At 47.5% G+C, this 14,032-nt stretch overlaps 1 protein-coding gene across 1 annotated transcript; it reads right to left on the bottom strand.

Annotated features, from left to right (window-relative positions):
• Window positions 1-1,511: 1,511 nt before the first annotated feature.
• Window positions 1,512-11,860, bottom strand: FOXJ1 (forkhead box J1). Its single transcript, XM_019503080.1, is given in 5 exon segments — window positions 1,512-4,309; window positions 8,595-9,106; window positions 11,401-11,445; window positions 11,736-11,809; window positions 11,811-11,860. Coding segments are annotated over 5 exon segments (1,482 nt in total). The 5' UTR covers window positions 11,846-11,860; the 3' UTR covers window positions 1,512-3,493.
• Window positions 11,861-14,032: the final 2,172 nt, after the last annotated feature.

Here is a 14,032-nt window from a genome sequence, read left to right as displayed (position 1 = left end):
AGTGAATGTTAGCACCCCATTGAGATGAACTGTAGTTACACTTCTGTGAGCAGGCTCTCTCCAAGCTCAGGCAGAGGCCACGTTGTTAGCTACACTCAGACCATGTCTGCAAGCTTCCTTTCTCAATGGTGAGATCTGGGGACATATTATTACAATAAAAGTTTAAATTCAGCTACAGTCACAGGATCTGGGGCATAAGATACTGATCTATTTTACTTCTCTCTGGCAGTGATGTGCCACTGCCTCAGTCTCAGAGTTTTATTTATAATACTTTAGATATTGCAATAATACAAATAATAAGCATAACATTTCATTCTTGACCTCCCAAGTTGTCCTATTCACACCCCACCAACCTATGCATCTCTGAGAAAAGAAAGAAGTGTTTTCCATTGATTAGGACATTACACTAAGGCTTGAAAGACCTGGTTTGACGTATTTGTTCTGTCTCAGCCTTCCTACATGAACTTGATTAAATAGCCTGAACAATGACAACAGTACTGCCCTTCTCATAGGGGTACTGGGAGGCTACATCCATTAAAAGACTGAGAGTCACTTATTTCCTACAGTAATGAGCCATCTAGGTATATAAGCTGGACAGAAAAAGCAGCAAGGAGGCAGAAGTAGTTTTTCATTTTTAATGTTTTTTATTTATTTATTTGTAAATAGCTTTCCATGAAAAAAGGTTAAATTGCACACTTATCTTTGCAGTTCTTCAGCATCAGTATGGAATAGGCCTCAACACAGGAAAAAATGAAACTAAAAAGAAGCATTATAAAAAAAACCCCCAATAACACCTAAGCCCAGTCTGAACCTTGGTAGCCTTGGAATGGAGATGAGATTGATGTGGTTATGTCTCTTGGTTCAGAAATGCTCCCAGCTCTTGAAGCGGGGCAACTAGTGGGCTGGGGTGAAGATTTACCTTTTTTTTTTGTTTTTGCAGAGGCATTTTGGAGGTTGTTCATCGAGTCATAGATATAGCTCTAATTTTCCCCTGGTCCATACTACAGTCCCAGTGTCTTGCACCTGCTGACCCACCACCAGACCTCAGGGGGCAATGGCTGAACAGTTGATCTTAATAGTCCCACCCCGCACCAGCAGCCACCTGTACGGTGATCCGGGACCAGTGCTCCCAGCTACTGGAAATCTACATAGCTCCAGTGAGGTCAGCGGAGAGAAGCAGAATTGCCCCAGCTGAGAACCTAGCCCAAAATACCTGGAAACCCAAATGCAAAGCATTGCATTTCTGACCTCTGTGATCTTGAATGCAAGTGAATGCATCAGTTAATACAAGGATTTTCTTTTAGGTTTGTTAAGCTACAACTAAACTCCAGCTGAATTAGACTGCTCCCATTAAGGTTCCTAAGTTCTTATTTTCTTACAAAAAAAAATGTTTAGGGTTTTTCTTTCTTCAGTAAGTTTAACATACTCCAAAGAAATTACATATTGTGCTAACTAGGAGCTATTTTAACTATATCACCTACAACAACAGAGAGACTTAGAATCTGATTCTCTATAGCTTGAATTCAAGTTTTAGCAAGGTTTTTGTTTGTTTGTTTGTTTGTTTTTTATACTACCAAAATATTTCTAGGCTGCCTATGCATACTTCACAGTTACCCTTCCACACTCCCAGTACACAACAAAACCTGGGCCAGCTCTCCAGTGTCAATCAGCATAACTCCACTGGGACTTGGTCAGCTTATACTAGCTGCGGAGCTGGCTCAGATTGCTGAAAGTCTTCAGAAATAATTATGTCAGGTTGCTTCTCTTTGTCCTGGCTTCCGGGTAGTCAACAAACCACCATCTTTTCTAACTGCTTTAGAGATGACCATAGCAAGCCGGCGTCCCCTTCACACATTTCCGAGGACAGGGGGACAGGTTTTGCTCTTGGCCTAAGGCAAGACAGTTAATGTATCCCTGTCTTGCCATCCCCATCTGTAAAGTGGGAATGATAATACTTACTTCACAGGGGTGCTGTGAGTTTTAACTGATTAACCGTTGCACAGCGCGTTGAGGGTAGTAAGTGCTGAGAAGTCTTGTTGTCTCAGGAGAGAAGCAGAGTAGAAGGTAAGTATGTTAGAGGAGGCAGAAGAGGGGGCTTTAGCCTCCACTTTCATCCCCACCGTCTGTTGCATGCACAGTCTTTGGCCTATGACTCGTTGACTGAGCCTGGATCCAGATTTTATTCCATTTTATTTTTTTGTTAGTCCAATACAAGAGCATTAGTTTAAATAAAAAACAAAACAGTTGGTCCTCATCACCCCGGCTGGGAAACCCAAACACAACAATGCAATGAAACAAAGAAACGTTTTCCCATGGTCCTGGCAGCTCCCTCACCAACGCTGAGAAAAGCCTGGTTCTTCATATGCCTCCTGGATGACCCTAAAGACTGCTCAGAGCCTGACACATGAGCAGACAAGAGAGTGTTGTTTTGACAGCGGTTCAAAACCATAGAAGGTTCACAGTGATACAATCCTAGACCTTATGGCAAACATGGCCACGCACGATTTGCAGCAAGGAGTTCAGGATATAAAAAGCTAAAAAACTAAGAGCGAGCACAATCTGGAGAAATTAAGATCCCCTTTGTTCCTCCCCGGACTTGATGATTTTCTTGATCCTTAAAGAAATCCATTGCTTCCGATGTAGGAATTTTCCCTTGCATATTTTGTTACCACAAACACTTGACACACTTCATATTTAATTTGCAGAACAATTAACATGTCTCTATATAGTAAAAACAGGACCCCATTTCCATTGCCATCCCGCCAACAAGATACTCTACTGATTGTGCATTGGTGCTAAAAATATAGGTCTCTTTGAATATAGATATATATATAATAAGACTATATAAAAAAATCTGAAGAGGCAGACTTGCTGGATTGCATCTGATTTTTCAGAACTCGTCTTCTTCCCTAGCCCCAATTAAGGAGGGAGGCTGCACTCATACAAGCCAGAAGGGACCTTTATTTGCCTGTTATCTAATTATCTCATGTTATACCTGGGAATTTCCCTGGATAGAAAATAAAGAGAGAGAAAAAGACAAATGGAGAGAAGAAAGACGAGAAAATTGCACATGGTCTATAATGTCCTAAACCACCAGGAAATCTCATCTGTCAAATCTAACTTAGCAGGTGTTCTCTTCTAACCAAAAAAAGGGAACACATACCCCTTCCGTTCCCATGAAAAATAGGATAATCCATTTTTCTTTTAAAAACACAAGTACAAAAATAAGTACAGTTATTCTTTTCTCTTGGGGAAACCCAAGGGCCAGAAACTTCTCCCAAAGGGTTGCTTAAAGATATATCCAGCCAAGATGTTCTGTCTTTTTAATCTGGAGTTTTGTGAGTACCCATATTTTGCACGCGATAAAGTCACCATATATGTTTCCGTTTCTGGAAATTTCATCTCTTGTAAGTTCGAACAGTGCTGGGATCTTCCTGCTAAAAGATAAAGTCTGCCTGGGTTCAAGTTGGTTCTTCCAACTGGGAGCTGCCTCTTATAAAAACGATCCCACACTGCTCCAGTCATTCATGTCTGTTGGCAAAGAAGAATCACTGAGTTCAAACAACTGGTCCATGTTGACTGAGTTTGAGAGGTAATCATTTCTCCCTTCATCCCAGGGATGCTGAAGGAAAGATGTAGCCATGAAAGTTTCATCAAAGTCCAAGTTGTTCTGGTTGGCTTCTGTAAGGACCTGATCCTGCCCAACTGGGCACCATTCCTGAGGGCAGTCAATGTGTCTTCCATGTACTGTCAAGTCCACATCTCTGGTTATTGGACTAATAGGAGGTGTGAGCTCCAGGTCCTCAAAAGTAGAGAAGTCGCCATTCAAGGTAGTGTCAAAGATGGCTTCCCAGTCAAAGTCACCTTTCAGTGATCCTAGCTCAGTTTGTTCTTCCTGGGTGAGTAGAGGGGAGCTAGAGAGACGAGCTGTTTTGTGTGTCCGTTTGGGCAATGGCTGTTTCCGCTTGTGGCCCATTTTTCCATCTGCTGGATTCCAGTTCTGGTCGCTGGTGACTTCCTCAAACTCTTTGAGCAGCTGCTGAGACTCCATGTTGACGTTCAGGACGCCGTTGTTGGTCCAAGAGGATGCTGCCTGATTAGGAGCCGAGCCAGCGTCTTGCTGGACTCTGTTGGTGAAGGCTGGGTGGATCTGCACAGGAGGCATCCTGCGTTTTTTGAAGGCCCCATTCATGAGCCTGTCAGCATACTGAGGGTCAATTTTCCAGAACCCACCTTTCCCTGGCTCATCCTTCTCACGGGGCACCTTGATGAAGCACTTGTTCAAGGACAGGTTGTGCCGGATGGAATTCTAAGCCAAAAAGGAAAACAGCAAAGTTGAATACATGCAACTTCATACACAGTCCACCTATTTTTTTAATTAGGAGTTTTGTGAAGACTCATACTTTGCAGTTGATAAAACATAACATAAACCATGCAAAAGGGCAAATGAGCCCATCCTCACCAGGTCCCCGGATAAAGAGGCAGAGATTGCAACAGTAAGACAAACCATTCTAGGCTGACTGCTGAATGGTGCCACACAGTAGATCCTCCTCGTTTTGTGGCCCCCAGAGAGATGATGGAACGGAGCTCCATCACCTTCGTTCTACATCACCTTGAGCAACAGGGGCCAAAGGGCCTGGGACCAAAGTCTACTGAAGACACTGGAAGACTTCCTGTTTGCTGTTTGGATTAGGCTCACAGAGCAATGAGACTGGGGAACAAGTGAGTGGTCAACAATATTCCCAGCTAGCTCTAGGAATGAGTGATAAAAGTGTTAGCATCAGTTGGAAATCACTTGGCCAAAATAGGTTTATATAGACTCCCTGCTACCTCTGATTTCACCACGGTGCCTAGAGATTGAACTGGCACATACAATCCCTTACTCAGCAATGACCTCTCTGGACAAGCCTATGGGATGCTTATTCCCCACTCTGAGCAGACTATACAAATAGCTGCTCTGGGCTGGAGTGCAGCATAGTGGGACAACCACTTGCACTGCATTTGCACACCCGTTTGTTGGGCCCATGGCTAAATTTCTCCCATAGATCCCAACGCTTGGGAAAGCTTGGTATGAAATCAGTCTGTATCTTCATGAACACAAATCAAACTAGCTGGGAAAAAAAGGGGGCGGGGGAGAAAAGAAAAGGGGGGAAAAAAGAGGAGTTTCTGCTCCCGTTGAGCTGTTCTGAAAAACATGAATGTGTCTAGAGTGATATGCATAATCAGAAAGGAAACTCAGTTATTGGGTAAATAACGCTGTGTTACATTGCACAATGCCTAGAGTGTGTTAAGAGATTGGATATGGTGAAGGGTTTTTTTTTTTCAATGTTGCCTGGATATCTTTATGCTTATTCATCCATAATCCGTATTGCCGAATAGCAAAAACAAGGCTTGAATGCCTGGAGTGCTAAATAAAAAAAACACAACAAAAACCTTCCTCTGGGCTGAAACTCCTCGGGCATGCTGGCTCTCCTCCAAAACACGCAGCTCTCCCAGGAATCTATCCATCTCCCCCCTGTGTATGGGTGGCATGACCTTTTGAGTCTGCCTCCACTTACAGGAATTGGGGTGGGGGGGATGAGAATACAGTCATGATGGGAGAAAAGGAAAGAAAGGCAAGGGGAAAAAAAACCCAACCCAACAATTCCTCCAAAAGCTCCAGACTCTGGTGATTCAGGATTTACTGTTTAATGAAATTTTACAAGGGTCAGAGAATTCCACGCCGAATTCTCTACCCCTACCCCGAAATTTCATTCAGCCTGGCTGGTCGACAGTTGATTATTACCCAGCCAGTTAGCATATTTATCATTCCTCCCTGCAAAAAAAAGAGAAAAAAAAAAAATCAATCAAACCACCTGTGTCTATGCAGAGAGGGATTGAGAACTTTTGGGTTTTTAATAAGCTCATTTAATTAAAAATGCAGCAATTCTCCAGATAGGAGACTGCAGGAGAAGGCAAAGCATCAGCACTTAGCTCCTATCCGACTGCTCCGGTGAACTCACCAGCGCACCAGAATGCTGACTTCCTTACAAGTGCTGGGGGATATAAACTGAAAAAGAGCCTCATCTGGGTTGCTCCTCTGTCTAGGGGAGCGTTCCTTAACCGCCCATGTCTGCAGCCTTTGTGACTTGTACCTCTCACCATTGGTGAAGCTGGGCTGGGTCAATGGAGCTGCTCCCAGTTTACACAGCAAGTAGGAAGAGAACCAGGTGTTGCTGGGCCCCTCCAGGTTCAACCTCCGGTGCGGACTGGGGAGCACTCGCAGCTGCACGGTTGAGGGTTGGAGCAGTTGAGGGTGAATCAAGTTGAAGGGGAAGCCCTGGGCACTTGCTGAGCTAGTCATGGTGCAGAGCTAGAAACCACCACCCTAGCTAACCTCCATCTCAATGGTTCCACTGATTTGTTTAAATCTCGAAGGGCTCTGACTCAGGTCTCGAGCAGGGTGGACTTGGTTTCTTTTCTTTGGGCCCTTACAGGGATGGCCAACATGCAGGATTAGCTGGAGCCCTAATGGGATAAGAGTAATATGGAACCTGGGTAACTTGACTTTGCAGCCTGTGGCCAGTCACCACCACTGTAGCAAGAACAGACCTGATTTACCTCTGTGCCGATGCAGAGTCCAGCATAGGCTTCATAGCCAACTTGAACCCCTCCTGTGCCAGGGCGGTCAGGTCAACTGAGCCCCCAATGGCAAGGCCAGCTCTCAACCAGCATTCTGCTTTTGCTACGATGCCCTACGGACATTACGTCAGCCTGGGAATACCATGATGGAGGAACTCCCTGACCCCACCTCCTCCCACCCGTGGTATATCCCCAGCATGCCTCCTGTGCCAGGGGTTCCTGTGTGTGCACACAGGGCACCGAGCCAGGCAGGCAGGGAAAGCCCCTGTCCTCTGGCATTCCTTAGGGGGCATGAAACTCTTAGGTAGCCACCACTGAATGGGAGCTCCATGACACAGCTCCCTAACCCATCAGCTGTGGGCACAGCTGCAAGCTAGGGGCACAGCTGGGTCTTCAGAGCAGTGCAAGGTGTTATTTATCATCAGCATCATCTCCAACAACCCTGTAGCTTAAGGGAAATCGTTCGTCTTTAGACAAGAGGCACAGGAAGTCTTCGATGAGTCGGGGGATACAGGTGACATGGGCAGTGTTTTGGGGCCTCCCTCTGAGCAATGAAGTCTCTCCCCACCCTTGTTCCACAAGCACCTGAAGTGTGTGAGCATTTGTCCCAAAATAGACACCATTTCTCATTGTGGTATATTTTGGGAAAGAACGGAGTTTATGGATCTACATGTTTCTGCTCAAGGATTTTCTAAATGAAGGTGTCTCCCCTTCCTCCAAATCTTTTCCCCTGTGGCTTATGAAACTGCTGACTCAGAGAGCTGACGGATTCACTAATCCACCAGGGAACTGCAGAAATAAATCCTCAACCTTAGGACCGACAGCTCCTGCATCTGAAGAGAGCACGGAGGTGGTGCTCAGGGATGGAGATGCCTCCCCAGGAGAGCTGCATCAAGCTGCAAAGAGGAGTTTCAACCACTTGCGGCAGAATCTGTACCGTTCACAACCATCATCAAAATGGTAGTGGCTTATGCCAGGTACCAGGATAATGGCTGTCTCACTGCAGCCAGCAGCTCTTGTAGTCAAAGCCATTTTTCAAGGCGTTGTTCAGTTTACAAGCTCCAGACTAGGGAAGTCTCGGCTGTGTCCTTGATCCTGACTGTTCTAGAAGTTCAACACATCAGATAGTTTCCCTGCCCGTGTTTCTTCAAGTCGCTTTCTTCTTTCATACTGTTTGTTTTGGTCTCCTCTCACCTTCTCTTCCCCCCCCTTTTTTCTTCTTACTATCCTCCCATCCTGTCTTTTTCCCCCGTCTCTTTTCCTACCCTTTCCCCCCTTATTATTCCCTCTTCTTTCACATTTTTTTTCTACCCCTATTTTCGCTCCTCCCTTCATTGCTCTCTGAACCAAATTCTCTTCTCCACTGTACTGCCGCAACACACTATAGGTCAATACAGATGCTCCAGAGAAACGGAGAACAGAATGCATCCTTCTGTCTCTCAATCTCAGCCTCTTTCCAGCAATGGAGATGCCCTGGACAATCACTAACTTTACAAGGGCAAATTCCTGTTTACCCTGGGCTACATTCTCATTTACTGAAGCTCCTGTATGCTACTGAATGTTCACTCCAGGCAAACCTCAGTACAAAGCATAGCAAGTGTCATTAATTGCACCCTGGAGAGACAGAGAAAAAGAGAGAGAGAAACACTGCCATGACCAGGAACATTAGAAGATCTAGCAATGCTAATCGGCCAGTAGAAAGTTCATTATTTCTTCCAAACTGCGTAGGATTTCCTGTTACCTCTTTAAATACAGCTAGGCCAACTGCTAGACACACCTTGTTGGTGCATGGTGTGTGTTTCTCCTCCTGTATCTCTCCAGACCAACTTGGAGTTGGACCACCAACAGCTCTACAGAAATGCCTGCCTTCATCTGTTTGAACAGGTGCCCATCACTGTATTATCTCCAGCCCCAACCCAGTCTTCTTCCATGAAATAGAGACAGAGGGATGGAGGTCACCTTTGGTCACCTACCTGCCAGGTGGGGTCAGCATGTCTGAAGTAGCAGAAGTTATCTGTAATCCATTTGTAGATGGCCGAGAGGGTGATTTTGCTTTTCTTGCTGGCTTCCATGGCCATGCAGATGAGTGTGGCATAGGAATAAGGTGGCTTTACGTGAGGGTTGGTCTTATAGTCGATGTCTTCCATGGGCTGGGCCTGCATGCCCACTCCAAGATGAGCAGTTCGGGACGTGGAAGAAGAAATGGGCTTGCCAGGGGTATGGGGCATCCCCATGCAAGCTGGGTCAGCAGCCAAGGGTGAACATGGAGCAGCTGAGCCAGGGATCTTGTGGTAGTCATGAGGGTCCGAGCTGCTGGGAGAGGAGGAAGACTTGCCCACGTTGGCATTGATGATGGAGAACTCTTGCAGCCACTGAAGACTAGTGAGGCTGTCGTCCAAATTGCCAGAGTCCCCCATGCTGCTTTCCTGTCCTCTTTCTTCCTCTGCCTGTAGGGTCAACCAGCTATCAGCCATGTCTGAGGAGGCTAGAATAGGCAGATCCAACATTTAGGAGCTGATGGGTGAAAGGGGCAAGGGAAGGGAGCTGGGGAAAAGAGCGATCCTGCAATAACAACATGAAGAGATTCAAGATCCTTGGCAAAAAGGCAGCTCATGAGCACTTCAGCAGGTTTTCAGCCTGAGGCTCACAAAGTGGAGGCTACATCTATCCCTAGTGCACCTCTGCCAACCTCACAGAGCTCCACTCGGGGTGGGGGACACAAGTTGCTTCTCCATCCAGCCTCTTCCACAAAGCTGTTTGCTTTCAATCAGAGTTAAAACCTGATGGGATTCCCTGAAACACCTGTGCCATTGACAGCAAGGCTTCGCCTGACTTGCAAAGAAAGCTCCCCAGTAGCTTTGAAGTTAGGGACATGGCACTATTACTAGCGCAGAGGCGTTCAACCAAAGCAGACATCTATATCCTCCTAGGCAGTAATCCTGTCCTTGCTCCATCAATAGCCAACATTCCTCACGCTGCCGTGAATATTTCTTAGGCTGCTAACTTTCATGCCCCGTGTTTATTTCTCTTCATGCAGGGTACTGCCATTTTAGCAAACAACAGGTGTACGTGGTATAACATACAGCATGTGTGTGCATATATAATCTATATTTACAGCAATCTAGGTTTAGATGCCCTCTGTCTATTAATTTAAGCAGGAGAGGTGCCTAAGTCCCTTAGCCTGCTACAGAAAGCATAACTTTCTCTATCTTTTAAAGAGGCAAACCATCAGGATTAGCACATAAACTGTCATTTCAGGCCCCAAAAAGGTATTTTCTGTGATAAGCCAACAGCTGAAGGGCACGGCAAATTTTTTTGAGACGCGTCATTTGACTCTCGCCGACGCTAAGTAGCCGAGATAAAATGTTGGGGGCGCTCCGTGAAAATGTTCAGAGTCCAGCAACCCCCGGCAGGATTTCTAACGGAGACACCCTCTGTTGTAATGAAGAAAAACGGACAAAAAATAAAGGGAAGGGTCACCGTACTAACCCGTTTAAACTCCAGACTATTATTAGTCAGTGGGGGGCGGGGGGGAGGCAGGGAAGACCCTATATAAATACACCTGCAATGAAAAACCAAACCAAACCAACTTGGGCAGAGTTATACATTAACTCCCGAATCAATTTTCCCACTAATGGCCTTGACTCCAGTCGCGGGCGCTGCAGTATCGGCGGCTGGAGAAGTCGTCGGGTAGACCTGGCGTCAGAAATACAGTGCAAGGCATTTCCCACGCAAAGGGACCACCTCGCCCAACGGTTCGGGGGTCCTTACCTGAGGCTACGCAAAGTCCCACCGCGTCCAAAGTTCCCAACTAAGCAGGAATGTTCTGGAAAGGGGGGAAAAAAGGGGGGGGGGGGGGAATTTCTACTTTTCCCCCTGGGATAAATTATGACCCAAAGCCCTGCCAGAGCTCCTTTATTCCAGAGCTGCAGTGATTTGTAAGCGGCAGAATGACTGTCATTAAGTAGCTGCTCCAAAAGGCTTCGCTGGCTGCTATGGAAACGCTCCGCCCCTGTAAACAGCTTCCATCCCTCCCATTGGTCCAGAGATCTCCATGGAGAGCTCAGTCACTCGCCAGTTTGCTCTGTAGTTCTGCCACTTTTGCGCTCTCCCCCCACCCCTCCCGCCTTGCAAAGGCATTTCTCTTCCCCAGCCCCAGCGACTCGGATCCGGACGGCGAGACAGGCCCGTGGTCCCGCCGAACCCGGGGTGGGTTCGTTTCCCCAGGGGCGGTCGGTGGTGCGTGGGGGAGCTCATCCCCTGACCCGCGTGTGGGGGTAGCCCGGAGCGGGCACTGGGAACGGCTGCTCTGAGTTTCATGAAGACAGATGAAAGTCCATTTGAAACCGCTCTCAGCCGCCCATTATTCATGTGGACACGAAACAAGCTGCTGCCAAAAAAAACCAACTCGGCCACCAGAGCGATCCGTGCCTTGAAAAGAAGGGAATGATTTAAAACCGCTCCTCTGCCCCTCGGGACCAGCCCGTGCCTCCGTCTCCTCTACCGGCTCAGCTTGCCATTTAGCAGCCCCTCGGCCCTGCCCACGCAGCCGGGCTCCTATTCAGCGGCCTCCCCGGCGTCCAGGCCGTGTGTGGGGAGAGGATGATGAAGAGGCGGCGGCGGCATTCATGTGTAAAGGTCTGTGCCCTCCTCGAGGCTTTGCTATGAGGAGGATTAAGAGCGCGCTGTCCGCGCGGCTGAGCATTTGGAAGCCAAAATCATCCCCCTTGCAAGCGGCGGAGTTGCTACCAGGCCGGGAACGGGCCCCTTTGTTCCTACCTGGTTCAGCTCTGTGAGGCCGCGTTCGCCTGACCTCTGCGTAACCTAAAGTAATTAGATCAAAGGGAGAGCTGAAGGGGGGCGAGGGGCCCAGCAGACCCCCTCAATCAAAGACCCTGCTGGGTCCTTCCTATATTTAATTAAGATGGTTACAGTCACATTCCCTTATAATGAGTCCCTGCCCCCCACCAGTCAGTTATTCTAAGAGTCCGTAATGAAAAATCACCCCCCGCCCCCTCCGTGAAGAGAAAAGCCCCTTGCCCTTTGTACAGCCAGCCGGGTCAGGGCCAGGCATCTCCCTGGAAGGGGAAAGCACCCTCCGCACCCTGCATCACCTCGGACCTGCTGGAGGACGGGGGAGGATTTTAGTATGCAAGGGCTGCTAGCTGAGACTCTCAGTGCTGCCTGTGTCTGAGCCTGGCCTCCAATGGGACCGCACCGACATGACCACACACTTCTGGCATCCCAAATCCCTGTTAATCAGTCATCCCAGCCACTGAAATGGGGCCACACTATGATAGGACTGAAAGGAATAAACAAAACTCCCCACTTCTCCCTCCTCCCAGTAAAGGACGGGAAGGGGAGGGAGGCTGAGAACAGCCAAGACTGCTGAGTGCCTCAAGGAAACTCCATCAGTGGCTGCCGTGCACGGTCAGAGCCAGTGCAGGCCACGATGATCTTGGCTGGATCCACCTTGATGTATGATAAGTGACCCGGCCACTCTCTGATCTCTTCCTGAAACGAGAGATCCATTCTCCCAACCCCATACACACGATGTTGGTACTGCAACATCCGTACAAAAGCACCTCCCAAAGCTTCGAGGCTGGTCACACGCCACCGAGTCACAGCAGGGATGGATCGGGCTCAGCACAAACAGGACAGCCGTCATTTTGGCTGACACCGGGAAGACTGTGGATGGGGTCTCTCCAGAGCTGGAAGTGAGAGATATCACTTAGCAGGAGCTCCAGTTGATTGACATCATCTATGGGGAGGCACCAGTAATGCATTCTGCTCCATGGATAGCACACAAAAATGGTGACAATGGTGTCTGCATACTATGCAATGGTGCATGGGGACATGGCAGCTGTTGTCCTACTCAGAAAGATAAGGCAGTAAATAAATGTCCTTTCATTCCTCATGTTTCCAACAAAAAGAACCAGGTGGGACAACAATGCCAGTGCCCTAGGCCACTAAAGCAACACAGCTTTGAAAAGAGGGCCTACAGCTCCCTGGACAGCCTGGAAGATGAAGCTAGGAGTTGAGGAGTATTCACGAAAGGGCATCTTGGAAAGTCCCAGGACAGCCCTTCTCAGCTCTTGACCAGGACTCTGAAGCAACAAAAGAGGAGGCTGTTCTCTACCACTGCTAATTTGCCCTGCTAAGTTTGGCCCACAGAGCTGGAGCATTCACACTCAAAGCTCCTCTGGCAAGGAGTTAAACCATCTCTACTGAGCAGAATAAGACATCCAGTAGATTCTCCTGCAGCTTCTCTCTCTCCTAAAGGCTCCCCTCCTTAATCCCAATACTGTAGAAGGTGGTTTTCCTTCAAGGACCCAGAGGATTTTCTGAAGGCTTCATTACAGCAACAGCATCAGGCGACAATCAGGGAATTAATGTGTTTTCTAACTTCCACCCACCCCTGCCAGTTCATGCAATAATGGGAAGGATACATTGGCCTCCTTAGAGAAGATACCACTTTCCTCCAGGCTCCCTTGTTATCCCAGCACAAGTCTCCCTTGGTGATATTCGGAGCTAACCTGTCCTACCCTGCTATGAAGAACTGTGTAGTTGGAAACAGCTTGGAGTGGTGTTGATTATGGGTCTGGGGGAAACTGCAGTCTTGTTTGCCGTCGATACCCAGGAAGTCATTACAGGTGGGATCCTGTCAGCCTCTACCAGCCCAGTCCCTTCAGAGAGAAAGTTCCCACTCAAGCAACAGGAACTTACCTGAGTACATCAAAGGCCGAGCGTCCTCCTCAGGACTGGGTTCTACATGCAGCTTTCCAGACTCTGAGATTAGTCATGCCAGTCATACAAAGAAAGAGTCGATGATGGCAGATCAGGTAAATCAGTGCTTTCCATATTTAATAACTACTTGTGAACATAAAATACCCAGCTTTAAAGAGAAACACATACAACTTTATGCCACTCTAAATAGCTCCCTCCTTCTCCAGAGTTACTGCATCAAAGCAATAGGTGAAGGCACCAGGTTGGGAATCATGAGATCTGGACTCTGACCCGCCAGAGGTTTCCTGGCACAAGCCTTGAACAAGTCACTTAATCTCTTTGCGCCTCAGTCTTCCCAGCTGGGGGGACAATAGTACCGACCTACTTCACAGGGTTATCAGGGCAAGTATTCATTAACATGATTATTTACTATTTCTATCATGGTAGCACCTCAGAGCCCTTGGCCTGAGCTAGGGCACCGCTGTGCTAAGTCATTGGACACATACAGAATAAGAGCAGTCTCTGCCCCCAAAGAGCTTACAATCTAAATAATATCCATCAGTGCCTGTAAAGTGCTTTGAAAACCATGGAAGGAAGGTGCAACAGACATGCAAACTATAATTCAATATTAATCATCATCATCATCAGACTAATTATTAATCGCTATAAGTATGAAGCTCACTCA

Source organism: Gavialis gangeticus, unplaced genomic scaffold, assembly GCF_001723915.1.
Source record: "Gavialis gangeticus isolate Ggan-Ray unplaced genomic scaffold, GavGan_comp1, whole genome shotgun sequence".
Taxonomy (NCBI): domain Eukaryota; kingdom Metazoa; phylum Chordata; order Crocodylia; family Gavialidae; genus Gavialis; species Gavialis gangeticus.
The sequence above is the reverse complement of the archived record's forward strand: the minus strand, read 5'-3'. Positions and strand labels throughout refer to the sequence as shown.